The sequence below is a fragment of the Nerophis lumbriciformis genome, linkage group LG38 (assembly GCF_033978685.3).
Source record: "Nerophis lumbriciformis linkage group LG38, RoL_Nlum_v2.1, whole genome shotgun sequence".
NCBI classification, from domain to species: Eukaryota; Metazoa; Chordata; class Actinopteri; order Syngnathiformes; family Syngnathidae; genus Nerophis; species Nerophis lumbriciformis.
Window position 1 is genome coordinate 14,501,612 of NC_084585.2, and position 20,803 is coordinate 14,522,414.

At 42.4% G+C, this 20,803-nt stretch overlaps 1 protein-coding gene across 9 annotated transcripts in view; it reads left to right on the forward strand.

Annotated features, from left to right (window-relative positions):
* The window catches only part of ptprt (protein tyrosine phosphatase receptor type T), a 555,785-nt gene that overhangs the window by 340,354 nt on the left and 194,628 nt on the right, over positions 1-20,803 (forward strand). For all 9 annotated transcript variants that reach the window (XM_061932272.1, XM_061932263.1, XM_061932264.1 and 6 more), the window contains one exon: positions 16,163-16,298. In XM_061932272.1, the coding sequence (XP_061788256.1) occupies positions 16,163-16,298 (136 nt within the window). The remainder of the gene's footprint in view (positions 1-16,162; positions 16,299-20,803) is intronic.

Here is a 20,803-nt window from a genome sequence, read left to right on the forward strand (position 1 = left end):
GGTGCAGGAGGAGACCGAATACCGCACCATTCCTCATTCGGGAAGCCACGGGAAGCCGGGCCAGGAGTGCCCTAACTTTCACCAGCTGGCCGCCACGTTTACCGCGGCGCCGGAGACGCTTCCGCCGGGGGAGAGGAGCCAGGGGGCGGGAAAGGAAGGCAGGAATCCGGCCAGGTGAAAAAGCTGACTGGGACGTCGAAAAACCAACGTCGAAGTTGATCATATCAGTGAGAGAGGGGCAAAGATCCAACAGTGTTTGGCGGTCATACACAAGCAGTGAGCTGACAGAGACGAAAATAGACGCAAAAAACACAAAAACGAACAGAGCTGACAGCGAGAGACGGCAGGCCAAAGCACATACTGGCGCCATCTTGGTCATAGCTGGTAGTCGCTTATATACAAATATAAATATATATATATATATATATATATATATATATATATATATATATATATATATATATATATATATATATATATATATATATATATATATTATATATATATATATTTTTATATATATATATATATATATATATATATATATATATATATATATATACATATTTATATCTATCTATCTATCTATCTATCTATCTATCTATCTATCTATCTATCTATCTATCTATCTATGAAATTAATGTAACATTAGATAATAGAAGTAAAGAACTTGTCCCACTTAAGAACAAATAGGCCACCCTAAGAGTGCTCTGGAGCCCTCGTAGATTTTGTTCTTACCTACAAACAAATCCCAGCTAAGAAAACATTGGTGAATACAAAAATCTCCTTAAAAGCTTCGTAAGTGGGCCTAAGAACACAATTTGTTCTTAAGAACGGTTGCTGAATGAGGCCCAATGATCTTTAGTTTTTTTAATTTTACATTTATAAATATTTACTTGCAATGTGACAAGTGAGGATATAAATGCAATTATTATCACTACCGTTATTATTAATAGAGCCTTATCTTATTGCTATGAAGATGATTAGCAGTAATAGTAGTAAAAGACAAATATGTCAATCGTTGAAGAGAGGAGTGGTTAAAAGTGCAAAGACACTCATCTTATCATTTTGACAAGTAAAGCGGTGACCAATTACATTCCAATTAGACCTATGACCTTGGATACCTTCTCCAGTGGGTTGTTATTGAGTAAATCATTAGCACGCTCGCTGCAGTTAATGAAGCTAGTCGCGCAGACTTGTACATGGAAATGGCCAATGCTTGGCGTCCTCGTCCCCAGTCAGCGAGGCTGTGACTTGAATGCAGACGCCTCATTATGGTGAAGACGTGTGACGCGTGCGAGGTGTCACTTTTAATCGCCGTTACCATTAGCGAGCTGCGCTGCGGTTGTTGATGCCGCTGATGCAACAAGGTGCTCGTGGTTAGCCGAGCGCTGACGTGGGTGTCAGCGAGCGTGACTGAAATACAAGAGTCAAAGACAGAATCGGCGCCGTCCAAAGTGATCTCTGACCCACACTGGTTTACGCGCACGCACTTGCCCACACACACTCACAAAGCAACCCAAAAGGTGTTTGTTTTATCTCACTCAGCATAAAATTTTCACCTCACTTTGGGGTTGAAGGTCATACATTTTTTTAACGCTATCATTTCTTTTACTCATAACGACAAAGCTTTCTGAAAAAAAAATGACAACAAGTACTCATTGTAATTAAGCATTTGTCTGTACTCGGTCGATTAATCACGTTTAAATACGTTTGCACTGTTAATCCCCCTTAAAAGCAAGCAGTCTGTGACAACCCCGATTATTTACCACAAAAAATCTCAGCATGAGATTAATCGCAGTAATTCTGTGGTAGTGTTGTCCCGATACCAATTGCAATAAGAAACATATGTTTAAAGGCCTACTGAAATGTGATTTTCTTATTTAAACGGGGATAGCAGGTCCATTCTATGTGTCATACTTGATCATTTCGTGATATTGCCATATTTGTGCTGAAAGGATTTAGTAGAGAACATCGACGATAAAGTTCGCAACTTTTGGTCGCTGATAAAAAAGCCTTGCCTGTACCGGAAGTAGCAGACGAGTAGCGTGAAGTCACAGGTTGTGGAGCTCCTCACATCTGCACATTGTTTACAATCATGGCCACCAGCAGCGAGAGCGATTCGGACCGAGAAAGCAACGATTTTCCCATTAATTTGAGCGAGGATGAAAGATTCGTGGATGAGGAAAGTGAGAGTGAAGGACTAGAGGGCAGTGGGAGCGATTCTGATAGGGAAGATGCTGTGAGAGGCGGGTGGGACCTGATATTCAGCTGGGAATGACTAAAACAGTAAATAAACACAAGACATACAGTGTTTCCCACAGGGCAGGCATCTATTTGTGGTGGTGTGGTCGGGGGGCGGGGGGGTGGGGGGGTCGGTGGCGGCAGCGGCGATGACAAAGAAGAATGCGGAGTTGGAATATAATTACAACACTTTATGTACATATTTATATACAGATTTGAACAATTAGTTATTCACTGAAATATATTTATTAATTGTGGTTCTTACAAAAAATATATCTTATAAAATATAAAAGCTAAAATGTCTCTTAAAGCTCTGCCCCTTTAATTAGTGCATACTAAATAATTTAACTTTATCCTACTACTACAACCATATTATTTACCAGCAACATAAAGTGAGACAGAGGCAGAGGTGTATGTTTTGTCGTGGTGTGGAATATAAATTAGGACCCTTTTCATGAGAAAAGTGCATTTCTGATCTGACCCTGCTTTATTTTTCAGTGTTTGCTGAGTCTCACCTCTTCCCCCCGCCCTAATTTTTCTACTTGCCCGGCCTCTCAAATCTACTTGCCCCAATATTTTTACTTGTCCTGCCTAGGTTTTTTTCTGGCTGTGTAGTGCTCATGGCTTATATCTTACTAAAATCCTTCCCGTTGACTATTTACAACACTACACAGTATTTATTATTATTATTATCTATAGTTACATTTAAATGGCATTGCATACATGTAAAATTAAATGCTATTTCACATTATTTGACCAGTAGCAGTTACACCCATCTGAACAGGTCAGCCACCTGTTTAAAGCCCGATCACAGTTGAAATCTTGAAATGAAGGGCCTTTAATGGCCAAAACATTAACCTGGACAACATTTTAACAGCTGGTTGGCTCAGATTTTATTCTTTTCATTGCATTCACATGCTACAGTGGACATTTTAGCTTGAGTATTAATGTAGTATATGAAGCACCGTCTCCACGTGTGTTTATTGACAACAGGGTTATAACCTGGACACGTTAGCTCGTCGGTAAGAAAACGGGTGATTGTTATTACGTGCGTCTGCCCCAGACTCCGAGTCAAACAGCGGCGGTGTTAATGAAGCAGCGTCAGGCTCGGTGAAATCGCGGATTAACGCTAAATATATGACGAGCCGCGAGCGATGCACCTATAGCCTATCTACCTATAAGCTATATTACCCTCGTATTTTGATCCCGTCCGTCCGTCTTCGTCTTCGTCTTCGTCTTCTTCGTCTTCGTCTTCGTCTTCGTCTTCTTCTTCTGGCCCACCAGGTGAATTAAGTGCTATTGGCGGAGTTACAATGCATAGTAGGCTACCGCCACCTACTGCACCGGAGGTGTAACTACAAGGTACATTCACAGACAGAGTCCCATTGCTTTTATGAGCGGTCGAGCGAGTCAAAAGCCGAAAAATCAATTTGTGGCGGACGTAATTCTTTCGTGGCGGGCCGCCACAAATAAATGAATGTGTGGGAAACACTGACATATATATACTCTATTAGCCACAACACAACCAGGCTTATATTTAATATGCCACAAATTAATCCCGCATAACAAACACCTCCCCCCTCCCGTCCATATAACCCCGCCAATACAACTCAACATGCACATAGCGGCACGCACGTACGGGCAAGCGATCAAATGTTTGGAAGCCGCAGCTGCATGCGTACTCACGGTATCGCGTCTGCGTACCCAACTCAAAGTCCTCCTGGTAAGAGTCTCTGTTGTCCCAGTTCTCCACAGGCCAATGGTAAAGCTTGACTGTCATCTTCCGGGAATGTAAACAATGAAACACCGGCTGTGTTATCCGGCACAACAGTCAGGGGGTGCATTCTACGGCGGGGGTGCGTTATCCAGCACAACACTTGCAGCAATACACCGCTTGCCACCTGCAGCTTTCTTCTTTGCTGTCTCCATTGTTCATTGAACAAATTGCAAAAGATTCACCTACACAGATGTCCAGAATACTGTGGAATTTTGCGATGAAAACAGACGACTTAATAGCTGGCCACCATTCTGTCCCAAAATGTCCTCTACAATCCGTGACGTCACGCGCAGGCGTCATCATACCGAGACGTTTTCAGCAGGATATTTCGCGCAAAATTTAAAATTGCACTTTAGTAAGCTAACCCGGCCGTATTGGCATGTGTTGCAATGTTAAGATTTCATCATTGATATATAAACTATCAGACTGCGTGGTCGGTAGTAGTGGGTTTCAGTAGGCCTTTAATGTGATGGTGTGATTTATGTGTACAGTTTATAGCTCACGCACAGCCACACACCTTCATACTGGCTCTTAAAGAGGGATAAGATGATAAACAACAACAAAAAACACTGTGCAAACATTCACATTTAGTCCGTGGAAATGTACACACAAATAATACATGTTGCAATCTATAAAGTACACACACACACACACTAACAGACACACACACACACACACGCACACACAGAGCGTAGTACAGATCGGTAATCCTGTTAAACATACTCAGTCATGCTAACTCTAATCCGCAGTAGATGCAGCCAGTAAACACCCCCCACCCCAGCCTCCCGGTCTGCCGCACATAAATTAAACATTAAACTTGCATAAGGTGCGCAGTGCACATGCAGACAGGCTTGCAGACAGGGGTTGCATTAATTTGACATCCATTATGCATGCATGCATGCATCTAATGTATAAGTGCTAACGCTAACGGTCAACATATGTGTGAATAAATATGTAATCTTATAGGACACATTATATTTACATGCATTTCTCTGCTGAATGGGAACGCATACAGCATAAACAAGAATACACACACACACACACACACGCACACACATGCACACACACATACACACACACACACGTAAAATAAAGATACACCTAATATCTCATTCGGGGCCACTGTGAGAATCAATCTTCTCTATTTGGATGAGATTAACTTTTTAATATCTGCGGTCTTACCCATAATTCCCCTGTGATTATTTCATTGTGCAATTTCAGCAGAATAAACAACAAGAACAAATAAAAATGTGGAGAAACGCAGCATTATACAACATGTACATATAAATACTGTTGTCATGGTTACCTTCATAAACACATCTTTAAACGCTCTTTTTGGGCGAGCACATCATCTTATTTTCCGTTGACAGCGTCGTGCTGTTTCAAATCTATCAGTGTCTTTGCACACGTACCGGAAATTACTATTGCTATTTAGCCGTTGCTTTTTATTCTGTCCTTTGTTGTGGTAAATTGCACAAATGGCAGCCACCGAGGGCATTTGACAAGTGTTCAATCACTGTGCCCTCATCATTTTGACCATTTTGAGCGCAACATCCGTGTACTGACAGTGCTCTCCATTTTGCTACTTCTCAGTATTAACACTTATGCACTCATAAGACTAAGAATTGTAGGTACGGAAGTGAGCCAGTCTTTATTGGCGAAGTATGTTTAAAACAGCGTTTTTCAACCACTTGTGTGCCGTGAGACACAGTCTGGTGTGCCGTGGGATATTATGTAATTTCACCTAATTGAGTAAAAAATATTTTTTGCAAACCAGTAATTAAAATCCGAAATTAATGCACCATTGTTGAGTGTCTGTGCTGTCTAGAACTCAGCAGAGTAACCATATTATACTATTCCATATCAGTAGGTGGCTGTAGGTAGCTAAATGCTTTGTAGAAGTCGGGAACATGGTTTCTCGTGATCACAATATGCAGACGACAGCGGGAGGCAAAGTGCAGGTAAAAAGGTATCTAATGCTTAAACCAAAAGTAAACAAAAGGCGGGTGCCGCTAAGAAAAGGCATTGAAGCTCAGGCATGGCTGTGCAAAACGAAACAAACTGAATTGGCTGCAAAGTAAACAAAACGCAAAATGCTGGACAACAGCAAAGACTTACAGCGTGTGGAGCAGCAGACAGCGTCCACAAAGTACATCCCATACATGACATGACAATCAACAATGTCCCCACAAAGAAGGATAGCGTCCGCACAACTTAGATAGTCTCGATTGCGAAAACAAAGGAGGTGTGGAGAATAGCGCTCAAGGAAGACATGAAACTGCAACAGGAAAATACCAACAAAACAGCAAAAACACACCAAAATAGGAGCGCAAGACAAGAACTAAAACACTACACACAGGAAAACACCAAAATAAGTCATGGCGTGATGTGTCAGGTCGTGACAGTACACCTACTTTGAGACAAGAACTATAGTGAGGTTAAATCCATATCCAACAATTGCGAGAACAACTTCTTATTGTCAACATCGGCTACTGAGTTTCGTTTTTTTAATGATTTCTGCTTGTGGTGTGCCTTTCAATGAAACAAATGTGCCTTGGCTCATAAAAGGTTGACCAACACTGGTTTAAACCACAAGGATATTGACTTGGTAGACTGTGCTCAATAATAAATATAAACGGTAAGCTAAACATATAAATATTAAGTACTTAAATAACTAATATGTAATAAAATGCAGTGGTGATTAGAGCAAAAAAAGATGATGAAGTGAACATGAGTTAGTGCATTCACAGTGACAGATTAGTTACAGGCTTATTTCACAGCAAAACAAGTGTGACACTCTGTGACTGTTTAGCGTTCATCTGAGTGATAGCCAGGGGGAATAAATTGTTTTTATGACGGGTTGTTTTGGCATTCAGTGATTTGTAGCGCCTGCCGGAGGGGAGGAGATTGAACACCTCACACCAGGGTGTGGGGGGTCTGCAGTGATGCTGCTTGCCAGTTGCCTGACAAAAATGAAAGCCTTTGCAGCACCTGGCAGACTTAAGGGTGGATCCACCGCACAATGGCCTCCTCAACTCTTCTCTGATGAGCCGCCATCCATGATCAATCTTCCTGAGCGTGGCTGGATTAGCTCTAGCTCAGTCAAACCGGGACTGGGGTGGGGGTTGCTAACGGAGCTGATCCCATCAACAGATGGCCTCTTCTACTGTGACATGTCAAACTGGTCGACCTGGGCACCCACGCGCTGGTCAAGTGTTGACAAATGGGGGTCGCGCGCTAATGTGTCAGGTGAAGCTTAGCGAGGATGGCAGCGAGGAATGATGAAGCTTTGATGAACCTCTGGGGCTAACTGGGAAGGCAGGTGCATGGATTCACCCCGGGCTGCCGTTGGAATAACAACGTTACAAAATAACGACGTCACTAAGAAACTAGATGTCATCTCCTGGTGCTGGGTGTTGAGAAAAAAGCTGTACATCGCATTCACCCATTGAGAGTAGGGTTGTACGGTATACTGGTATTAGTATAGTACTGCGATACTAATGAATCATATTCGGTACTATACCGCCTCTAAAAAGTACCGGTCCACCAGCGCCCCCGTCGTCGTCACGTCGTGTCATTGCTGGTTTACGAGCAGACGAGCATGTTCGTCAGCGCACAATCACGGAATACTTACAAGCAGACACAGTGTGTAGACAGAAAAGGGAGTCAGACGCATTTTGGCTTAAAAACTAACAATAAAGGTGAAATTATAACACTGAAACACCCTCAGGAAGAGATGCTTTAAGACATGGCTAACTAGCCAGCGGCTAAAGTCCAGCCCCAGTCTGCAGTGTTTTAGCTACTTCTAAATCACTAATCCTCGCCTCCATGGCAACAAATAAAGTGAGTTTCTTACAAGTATCATCCCTGCAAGACTAGGAATAGCTAAACATGCTTCACTACACACCGTAGCTCACTGGCGTCAAAATGTAATCAAACGCCATTGGTGGATCTACACCTAACGTTCACTGTAATGATACCAAGTACAGGAGCGTATCTAGTGGATACTACTATTTTTTGGCATCACAACATCTTCTTTTGTTTTTTTTAAATTCATATTATGTGTATTAACTCAGGAAATATGTCCCTGGACACATGAGGACTTTCAATATGACCATGATCCTCTAACTACTTGGTATCGGACTGATAACCAAATGTGTGGTATCATCCAAAACTAATCCAAACAACAGAAGAATAAGTGATTATTACATTTTAACATAAGTGTAGATAGAACATGTTAAAAGAGAAAGTAAGCAGATATAAACAGCAAATGAATAAGTAGATTAATAATTCATTTTCTACCACTTGTCCTTAATAATGTTGACAAACATAATAGAATGATAAATGACACAATATGTTACTGCATACGTCAGCAGACTAAATTAGGAGCCTTTGTTTGTTTACCTACTACGGAAAGACATGTTGTCTAGTATGTTCACTATTTTATTTAAGGACAAACCTGCAATAAGAAACATGTTTACTGTACCCTAAGATTTATTGTTAAAATAAAGACAACAATGCAATTTTTTGTGGTCCCCTTTATTTAGAAAAGTATTGAAAAGTACCAAAATAATTTTGGTACCGGTACCAAAATTATTGCTATCGGGACAACACTAATTGAGAGTGAAGCCTACCATGGAAGGCACTAACCACGGTGGGTAGACAATAGCAAGGTTGGTGAAGTGGACACAATAGCCATGCCTCGGATGGCAGAAGCTGGATTTGAACCAGGAACCTTCAAGTTGCTGGCACGGCCGCTCTGCCATCTGAGCCACGCCGACCCAAGGTAGCATCGGGGAAAACTATGCATATTAAGGTACAAAGCAAAAAGCACAAAAGTCAAGCAATGATCCAGCCCAGAGGACAGGGCTGGCATATAAACATCCTGATTGGCAACCAGGAACAGGTGTGAATGAAAATCAGGAATGGATGAGAAAGCCATTGCTCAGACAGGAGAATTAGTGGCAAAAGAAGGCAAATAGTAACCAAAATAAGACCGCTGGACAGAAAAAAGAAAAAAAAAGTAAGTACCAGAAACGAATAATATTAGTCATTAAAAGGTCATTATACCTGAAACAAATGTATGTGTCTCTAAAATCTCTGATTTAAGCCGTTTTACATTGTGTTTACTTGTGTAAAGCTAGACAGATAGTTAACTTTATAAAGTCTTTAAATGTCCTCCAATAAGCACAGAAGTTTGATCCTTTTCTGTATTGTCGTGGTAATTTACAAAAAGTAAACATGGTAGGCCATAGGCTACTAAGCGCTAGACCAGAGCTAATCATACAAGCTCAAATAAATAAGTATCCTTCATTATATAATATTGCAGTCTAAAACAGCACATTTGTCAATATAAAGTGTTAAGTGTTAAGTGAAGTTGCATATTAGATACACCTACCAAGTCTCCAAGGCAGCAGCATATTAGAAAGTATCCAGTTACAAACTTGTCCGCATCATTACACTTTCTGCATCATGATCTTAACTTCATCAGTTATTTATGGTCACTCTGTGCCACCATAAAACACATTACCACACTACTTCAAAAACATAAAAATGTCATAAGGTTGGTGTTTTTCATTTCTTTTTCCGAATAATTTCAGTTGATCAAACATTGTGTAACATTCCACACTGCACAACAATATAAGTATGCATGACTTACGCTGATATCGTATCAGATTAATATCGGTATCGGCCATTACTCAAGGCTCCAATACCTGGATCGTATTGGAAGTGAATAAGTTGTATGGGGCACTCCAAAAAGTTACTCTGCCTGGTAACTAGTGTTGTCCCGATACCAATATTTTAGTACCGGTACCGGTGCCAAAATGTATTTCGATACTTTTCGGTATTTTTCTAAATAAAGGGGACCACAAAAAAAGGCCATTATTGGCTTTATTCTAACAAAAAATCTCACAGTACATTAAACATATGTTTCTTATTGCAATCGAAGAACAATTTTGTCCTTAAATAAAATAGTAAAAATACTAGACAACTTGTCTTTTTGTAGTGAGTAAGCAAACAAAGGCTCCTAATTTGTCTGCTGACATACGCAGTAACATATTGTGTCATTTATATTCTATTTTGTCAACATTATGAGGGACAAACTGTAAACAATTATTATTAATCCACTTGTTCATTTACTGTTAATTTCTGGGTACTTGTTCCTTTAAAATGTTTTAGCTGCACTTATGGTAAAATGTAATAATCACTTATTCTTCTGTTGTTTGATACTTTACATTAGTTGTGGATGATACCACACATTTAGGTATCGATCCGATACCAAGTCGTTACAGGATCATACATTGGTCATATTCAAAGTCCTCATGTCTCCAGGGACATATTTCCTGAGTTTATAAACATACCGTATTTTTCGGACTATAAGTTGCAGTTTTTTTCATAGTTTGGCCCGGGGTGCGACTTATACTCAGGAGCGACTTATGTGTGAAATTATTAACACATTACCGTAAAATATCAAATAATATTATTTAGCTCATTCACGTAAGAGACTCGACGTATACAATTTCATGGGATTTAGCGATTAGGAGTGACAGATTGTTTGGTAAACGTATAGCATGTTCTATATGTTATTGTTATTTGAATGACTCTTACCATAATATGTTACGTTAACATACCAGGCACGTTCTCAGTTGGTTATTTATGCGTCATATAACGTACACTTATTCAGCCTGTTGTTCACTATTCTTTATTTATTTTAAATTGCCTTTCAAATGTCTATCCTTGGTGTTGGGTTTTATCAAATACATTTCCCCAAAAAATGCGACTTATACTCCAGACCGACTTTTATATGTTTTTTTCCTTCTTTATTATGCATTTTCGGCCGGTGCGACTTATACCCCGGAGCAACTTATACTCCGAAAAATACGGTAATATGAATTTTAAAACAAGAAAAAAGATTTAATCATAGTAGTATCGACTAGATACACTTTTGTACTTGGTATCATTACAGTGAATGTCAGGTGTAGATCCACCCATGGCATTTGTTTACATTCAGGGTGCTAGCTTGCTGTTAGCGGTTAGCTATCGTATCCTCCTACGGTGTGTGGTGAAGCATGTTTAGCTATTCCTCGTCCTGCAGGGATGATACTTGTAAGAAACTTACTTAATTTATCGCCATGGAGGCGAGGATTAGTGATTTAGAAGAAGCTAAAACACTGCCAACTGCGAACGAACGTTTGCCGCTAGCTAGCTAGCCATGTCTTAAAGCACCTCTTCCTGTGGGCGTTTCAGTGTTATAACTTCACCTTTATTGTTTGTTTTTAAGCCAAAATGCGCCCGTTCTCCCTTTTTTGTCTACACACTGTGTCTGTATGTAAGTACTCCGTGATTGTGTGCTGCCGAACATGCTCCTCTGTGACGACGCGCTGTCATGCCCGGGGACCGGTACTTTTCAAACAGAGTATAGTACCGTTTTTGATTCATTAGTACCGCGATACTATCCCAGTACCGGTATACTGTACAACCCTCCTGGTAACTAATTATATTTATAAATGAATAATACCGTTATGGATTTAAACATTAGAATTAATCACATTTCTTAGTTTATTCTTCACTTATCTGACCTCTGACCTTTCCCTAAAAACATTTTCCCCTTTCTCACACTTCACTTGCCGTGACCTTCTGATCTTTTCAGATTGGATAAACACAGCTCAGGTTTGACCCCTCCTGCACCTCCCACTTTTGCTTACGCTTCTCTGCGTGCAGCACATGACCTTGAACGCACCGTGACCTTGACCGAGTAGGTCGGCCAGCCTGACAAACATGTTTGCGTTTGCCCGCGGGAACATTGGCGGGTGGTCTTTGAGTGAAGGTGTTTTTGAGCACTTGACATTTTGAAAGAATCTTCTGCCGCTTTGACAAGAATCCTCTTAAAGCAAGGACATGTTCTCCTTAGAACTGCTTAAATGTCAAATAGAACTTCAACCGCACCACGCAGACCTTTCATCATCTTCCGAATACGGTTGGGATTATCGATATTTGCTTCTCTGTTGGTGTTGTTTGTTTATCCTTACAAAGATAAAAATAAAAAGCATTAAATAATGCTTGTAAAGGAATGTTTGTTGGAATGAGGGAAATAAGTATTTGATCCTCTACCAAGCAGCAAACATTCTGACACACACACACATTGGTTATGTCCCATGAAGCACATAATTGAGTACTGTCCCTTTAAGAAAATAGTCCCAATAAAAGACACCTGTCACAGAAAGGCTAGCTTCCATTCAAAGCTCTCCACCACCAAGGCCAAAGAACTTGTCAAAGGACCATTATAGACCTGCACAAGACTGAAATGGAATACAAGACCATAATTAGGGATGTATCGATAAGGACATTTTATATTACTTTGATTATTACCCGTTTCCTCCCCCACTCTCAAGCCACCCGGACGTCGTCCACCCCACCTGGTACGCGAAGGCTCCGGCAGCGGGCTAGCTCAGCGCAGGCGCAGAGGGGGTACAACACGGACACTTTGCCCTCAACATTGTCTGCCAGGCTCTTCCCTTACGGCTTCTCCTCCCCTCAGACACCACCTGCTGGCAACTGTCCAGAGAGGCGCCAGCGGCGCACACGCACAAGGCCAGCTTCCAGGCTTCCTAGAGCCCACCCGCCCGTACCCTCTGCTCCCGCCGAACAAGCGCTCCCCCCACCAGCTCCATCTAGCATCTGGAATCTGCTTCCTGAGGGGGGGGCCAGTGCTGGTAGCGTGTCAGCGGGGCAAGCAGACCTCATTCCACTGAGGATGCTGCCTGCCTCTTCTCCAGCGGGGGCGCTGTCTGCCTCGGCCCCACTTCCTGCTCCGTCTCCTCTGTCTGCTGTACCACATGCTGCTCGGTCTTCTCCACTTCCTGTTCCAGCCCAGTCATCTTCTGGGAAAAACCTTGAAGAATACAGTCCGGCTTGGGTGGATGAGTGGTACCGCAAGGTACTTATTGAACTGCAACTGGAGGAACAATCCCAATCAGCAGAGAACACTCCGCCCACTCCTCTTTCTCCTCCCACGCCGACAGCCCGGATGCCTGCCACTCTGATGCCACCATCAACCCTGGTGGTCCTGCAAACGCCATCCTCTCCACCTCCTGCTCCAGCGCTGCAAAGCACAAGAGACCCCGCAGAGACCGACCCAGTAAAAAGGGCATTACACCAACAGTCCAAACAACTTGGACAACAGGAGGAACAGTTTGGCGTTCTTGGGGCTTGCGTCAACGCCATGGCGGAGCACCAAGATGCCCGCCTTGATGCATTGGAGAAACAGATGGGAAGTATACTCTCCGCACTGCAGGTGATGATTCCCCCTACGGCCAACCCAGCAGTCCAGCTGAGACATCCACCACCCACAGAGACTCCGTTGCCTGATTCGTCCTTGGCTCCGCCCACGCCGACAGACGAGCCGCCTGCTCCGCCTCTGGCTCCGCCTCTGGCTCCGCCCACGCCGACAGACGAGCCGCCTGCTCCGCCTCTGGCTCCGCCCACGCCGACAGACGAGCCGCCTGCTCCGCCTCTGGCTCTGCCCACGCCGACAGACGAGCCGCCTGCTCCGCCTCTGGCTCCGCCCACGCCGACAGACGAACCGCCTGCTCCGCCTCTGGCTCCGCCCACGCCAACAGACGAGCCGCCTGCTCCGCCCACGCCGACAGACGAGCCGCCTGCTCCGCCCACGCCGACGGCGCCTCCTGCTCCGCCCACGCCGACGGCGCCTCCTGCTCCGCCCACGCCGACGGCGCCTCCTGCTCCGCCCACGCCGACGGCGCCTCCTGCTCCGCCCACGCCGACGGCGCCTCCTGCTTCCATGGCGACGGCGCCTCCTGCTTCCATGGCGACGGCGCCTCCTGCTTCCATGGCGACGGCGCCTCCTGCTTCCATGGCGACGGCGCCTCCTGCTTCCATGGCGACGGCGCCTCCTGCTTCCACGGCGACGGCGCCTCCTGCTTCCATGGCGACGGCGCCTCCTGCTTCCACGGCGACGGCGCCTCCTGCCTCCACGGCGACGGCGCCTCCTGCTTCCACGGCGACGGCGCCTCCTGCTTCCACGGCGACGGCTTCTCCTGCTTCCACGGCGACGGCGCCTCCTGCTTCCACGGCGACGGCGCCTCCTGCTTCCACGGCGACGGCGCCTCCTGCTTCCACGGCGACGGCGCCTCCTGCTTCCACGGCGACGGCGCCTCCTGCTTCCACGGCGACGGCGCCTCCTGCTTCCACGGCGACGGCGCCTCCTGTTACCACGGCGACGACGCTTCCTGCGCCTGCCTCGCCTACGACGTACCCACCTCGTGTCCGGCGGGCCGCACCTCGGCGCCGCCCACCTCCTCGTGTCCGGCGGGCCGCACCACGGGGCCGCCCACCTTGTCGTTTCTGGACTTTTCATGGACGCCTTTGGCGCCAACAGCAGCGACGCCCCAGACTTTGGTACAGGACTCAAAGACTGCTGAGGTTCTGGCGCCAGTCTCGTCCGCCTCCTCAACGGCCACAGACATGGCCGTTCCGAGGTCGCCCGCCTCGACGATTGCGGCGACAATCTACCCGCCGCCGCCACCTGACTTGTCCCCGGTGCCTTCGGGGACACATGGCCTGGCGGCCCACCACCAAGTCCTCCCTCCACCCTCCCGTGACTTTTGACTTTCTGGGGGGTTTTTTGTAGGGGAGGGGATTCTTGTTTGGGACGTCTGGGATCCGTCCCTTAAGGGGGGGGTTATGTCATGATCCGTTACCCGGATCATGGCATGATTTATGTTGGTTATGTTTCTGCTTTAGTCTGTTTCCTGGGTGCACACTCTTTCCCTGTTTATTCTTGGTTTCCATGGGCACTGATTCTCCTCACCTGTCTTAGTTTTGCAATTAGTGTTTCCACCAGGTGTTTTGGCTAATCACTCCCCTTTATAGTTTCCTGTCACCCAGCAGTAAGTGCTGGGTCAATGTTTGCTCTACGCAACATTTACGTTTCCCCTGGTTTTCTCCTCATAGTAAGTTTGTGCACGCTAGCATTCCTTGTTTATCACCCTTGGTGACATTTTGGTTTTTTTGTTTAGCTCCACGCTTGCTGGCGTCCTCTGTTTTTGTATTTTTGTCCTGCCTTTTATTTATTAAATATACTTAAAATCTTACCTGCACTCCGCTCCTACTTGTCTCCTGCCTTGGAAGGAACACGACAACCACAACCATGCGTCCAAGACGTAACAGTTTCCTTTATTTTTGATAAGCTTACAATGTTATGCAGAGGTATTTTCATGACGAATTTAGCGACAAAATATACTATTTTTAGTCATAGTGGAGAGTGTGTGGGGGTCGGGCAAAATATTTTCTTATTCCTAGTAACAGAAAATATGTGAGAAGCACTGGCTTACTGTACAATACAGGGAGCTACTTTCTGGCACTGGAACGCAGGAGGCGCTGGTCTAAGTAGTGTGTGGTGTCCTCATCAGTGACAGGTGTGTTGATTGGTGAGGGAGAGGCTGGAGAGGAACGCCCGTGGGCGTGTCCAGAGGCGCGCTCAGACTGCGCAGCCGTTTGCGCTCGAGCCGTAACAAAAATAATACCAAAACCTAAGGAAACAATAAATAAAAGTCTAAGACAGTCATGAAGGATCAAACAATGTACAACAAAACCATACTAAGATCCGAATCGTGGATTTTGCAAACCGTTCCAGCCTTCGGTCACATGAGACTCAAATTTTGCTTTTTGACAAGGAGTCAACCTGACATGTTTGTTTGCGGAGAAATTTTGAATACATGAAACTTTGTGCTTTATCTTCTGCCCCTGATAGCACCATCTTTGACTTTGTAACTCTTTGAGAAGAGTCATTGCGTTATTCTTACAGAGCGTACACAAAATGTCAAGCGCACACACACGCACGCACACACACACACACACACACACACACACACACACACATACAGCAAGTGTGCTCTGTGTTCATTACTCGTGATGTCACTCCCTGCATGCTGAGTTCATGAATGGGATGTGGACAACATCTTCACCTTGGGATTGTTGCCTGTGAGTGTGTGTTTGTGTGCTATGTGTGCAATACTGTATGTGTGCACCACCTGGCTTATTGTACACTATTACTTTCCCATGACTGTCTGTGTGTGTGTGGGTGTGTGTGCATGCTTGTCTGTATGCTCTGATATGTAGGCGCGTCCACGCAGGACTCGGACGCCATCGAGCCCGAGAAGCCCGTGGACGGCTCAGTCAAACTGGCCGGCGTGATCACCGGCATCCTCATGTTCATCATCATCCTCCTGGGCGTGGTCCTCACCTTCAAACGCAGGTTGGTCATCAGAGTCAAAGTTGTTTGTTTGTTTGTGACATATTGGAAGTTCCCACGTCTAACACAATCTGAATGAGCATCATGAGAGCTTATCCAAAGTGCGGCAGTCCGCAGGTTGTTTTTATTTATTCTATAGATACAATTCAACCCGGCCCTCATTTGAATTTACACCGAAAACTAATAAAAAAATTAAAAAAAACAGCAAATAACCCAAAAGCCACAAATGTGACAAATTAAATGTATATTGACTTTTGGTCGAATTCCAAATTGTTGGACTTAAGCCATGTTGGAGCACACTAGAGGTTCCATTTGTAACAATCCTCACTGGCCTCTTCATTAGGCACGCCATTTATTGTTTGTTCACACACAAACATGGAGCCTTTACAAAAATGATAATGACGACTTTTGATTGGCTTTGCCAGAGAACTACTAATTAAACAATATGTTGATTATTTTGTCCTTTATCACTTTGACAACTGTCTCTGATGTCATGGCCAGTGAGTGTGCAAGTGTCTCGATAGTCTGGATATTTACGATGTATTATTATTAAATACATATATAATATAGTGTATTAATACAAATTAGATTGTATGTAGTTGATAAATGTTAATATACAAAGTATGTTTTATTAACTATCTTAGTTTTTTGTAATTGTATTTATGTTTTACATGAATTTATGTATTCTTCATGTATTTATTCATTGTTAATTGCTTTAAAATGTATTGTATAACATAGCGGTGAAACACAAACTTTTTTTTATATCTTGCGAAGCTTTGTTTATTCCCGCAATTAGATTTACAAAGTGAAACTAATATATGACATGCAACTCAAGATATTTCAAGCCATCTGTTGATATATGTAGTTTTTTTTTATGTAAATGGCTTACAGTTTATGAAAACCTCAAAATGAAAACCTCGGAACATTTGGATTGATCAAAAACTGTCAGCCATTATCATCAAAATTATTACAAATAAAAGCTTCATATATTTCACTTTGAATGTAATGAGTTTATATCACATATTAGTTTCACATTTGCAGTTGAATTGCTGACATCAACTAACCTTTGCACAATATTAAAATAGTTTTAGTTTCACCTGTATGTATGTTATATTTGCATAACATATGTCTAGACCAAGGGTGTCCAAAAACATTTTTCACCAAGGGTTGCATACTAAAAGGGCTATTTTGTGTATATATATATATATATATATATATATATATATATATATATATATATATATATATATACAAAAACACAGAGGCTATTTCATCCCTACAAGCCTGTTTCTCAGGTTTCCCTGCACTTCAGGGGATTTAAAAAATAAAATAACATAAAAAATATATATATTCCGCTCTACCCCGGTATTGAGCACTGTATAACGGATAAACCACAGAAACCTCAATGTATGTATACATATATATACATATATATATATATATATATATATATATATATATATATATATATATATATATATATATATATATATATATATATATAAAACTTACAAACATATTTAATATATTTAAAGACAAAACCTTATGTCAGCTTCATGTTGTAGCTGACAAAGTGTATCATATTAGCATCAAAGTTTCAGGTTATTAGCAATACTTTATGTAGTTTTGGTGTTTTTTCTCACATTTTTAGTTTTCTTTTTTTGTTGGATTTTATTTTGATAATATACTGCGAGCCAACAAAACCCCAAATGCGGGCCGCAAATGTCACCCGGGCCTGACTTTGTACACCTCTGGTCTACACCCTGTAAATTAGACATTTACCATAATCCTGTGTTTACATTTGTTGTTTAGTAAGCATTTTCAGGATACTAACTTATAGCTTCTTTAATACAATTAATTCCAATTGTGGTTGATGTGTTCAAATCATGTGCAGATGTTTCAGCAAATGAAAAAGTTTTACATAAAGTTCAGGGTGGAAGTTAAAAAAAACACATACAGTAATGTAAATAAAAATATTTTGAGGAGAGGGGGATTTCAAAATAAAAGACAGCTAAAACGTTACGTTTTTTTTTGTTTTTTTTAATCTTAAGAAGTCTTACATTTAATCTATTTCTTAAAGCAAAATTAGAAAGCAGTTTTATTTATTTATTCATCTTTTAAAATGCACACCTGCGCCATCACTTGCCTCTCTTTGCTCTCTATTTTTCTTCTTCTCTCCATCACACCTGGGTGCACACCTCACCTTCGCACGTGCACACCAGTTACACACTCTTCATTTGCCTGTTTGTCATCCAGCCATGTCTCACCTCATGTGTTGCATTGGTAGAAAGGATTGCAAATTTATGGTGCAATCACGCCAGCGGTGCAACTTTGCAACGTGTTCTAATTGTCTTTAATTGAGCTGCGGCGGTTAAGGCAATGAATTCTTACGCACGTCTGATGCGACACGTCTTTTTTGAACGGGGACGACAATAACTGCTTTTGTTGTTGATTTCATTAACATATTTCTCAGATGCTTGTCGCTCTTGAAAATCACAGTCACTTTCCTCTGCTCCTTGCATGTATAATTTTCGACAGCAAGGAGCCACTCAGGCCTGTTTGTATTGGCACTTTTCACACCAAAAAAAACTAAACATCACATTTATGTAATGGTGTGGGAGGCTTGACAACATCTCGGCATCAACGTCTTAAAGGAATCAAAAACAAGTTGAAAGAGCAATCAGGAAGCTAAAATTCTCGTTGATTTCATGTGTATATATATATATATATATATATATATATATATATATATATATATATATATATATATATACATATATAGCCGTGATCAAAAGTTTACATACACTTGTAAAGAACATAATGTCATGGCTGTCTTGAGTTTCCAGTAATTTCTACAACTCTTATTTTTTTGTGATAGAGTGATTGGAGCGCATACTTGTTGGTCACAAAAAACATTCATGAAGTTTGGTTCTTTTATGAATGTATTATGGGTCTACTGAAAATGTGACCCAATCTGCTGGGTCAAAAGTATACATACAGCAATGTTAATATTTGGTTATATGTCCCTTAGCAAGTTTTACTGCGATAAGGCCCTTTTGGTAGCCATCCACAAGCTTCTGGTTGAATTTTTGACCACTCCTTTTGACAAAATTGGTGCAGTTCAGCTAAATTTGTTGTTTTTCTGACATGGACTTGTTTCTTCAGCATTGTCCACACGTTTAATTCAGGACTTTGGGAAGGCCATTCTAAAACCTTCATTCTAGCCTGATTTAGCCATTCCTTTATCACTTTTGACGTGTGTTTGGGGGGACATCACATGGACAAAGATAAGACCTTCTGGAGGACAAGTTCTGTGGTCAGATGAAACACAAATTTAGCTGTTTGGCCACTCCCTGCTTGGCACTCAGCATCAAGGGTTGGGATTGTTGTTAAACCACCAAAAATTATTCCCGGGTGCGGCCACCGCTGCTGCTCACTGCTCCCCTCACCTCCCAGGGGGTGATCAAGGGTGGTGGGTCAATTGCAGAGAATAATTTTGCCACACCTAGTGTGTGTGGGACAATCACGTGTACTTTAACTTTAAATTAACAATACCCAGCAATATGTTCGAAGGAGAAAAGGTGAGGCCTTTAATCCCAGGGACACCATACCTACTGTCAAGCATGGTGGTGGTAGTATTATGCTCTGGGCCTGTTTTGCTGCCAATGGAACTGGTGTAGAGTTGTAGAAATGATTGGAAACTCAAACAGCCATGACATTATGTTCTTTACAAGTTTATGTAAACTATTGACCACGACTGTATATATGATCAACATTGTGAACTTTTTTTTCTATTTAATATTTGTTTACCTAGTTATGGTATATTATTTATTTATGTATTCACTGTTCTGTTATAAACAGAGAACAAGGAAATGGGATAACATTTCTATGATAGGAAAAGGGGTAGGATTAAATAATCTCTCCTTCTTTCTACTCCTTTTCGGACATGTTGTAATGAAACAACAGGAAATATGTGATGCATTACATTGTATGGTACGCTTGTTCGAAATAAACTGAAACTGAACTGTTCAGAGGGTATAAATGACGACACATGAAGATAGAATACTCTTAACGGCAACATGTAAGTGTAGAATAAACATCATGATTTGTACACTTTCTTGAAGGTGCTCGGTCTATTTTGAACAGAGAAAACAATCTGAAGCTGTCTTCATTTTTAAGTTATTACGCCATGATTTTACCAGCCCGGCCCACGTGGGAATTTATTTTCCTCCATGCATCCCCTGAGCTAAAATAAATTTGACGCTTCTGATTTAGAGCGATGATAAGGACAAAAACTGATGTCAAACGCGAGACGTTGCTTTTCCAACTGTCAAAAGAAACACTTCCCGATGAACACCGTTTGGCCAATGACACAGCAGCTGTGTCGATCACATATTTTTTTGTGACACAAATACCAACTGACACAGTATCACTCATTGTGTTCCATAATGCATCAATGCTTCAGTATTGTTTGACCCATTGCTGTTATCCACAGTATAAAGAGTAGT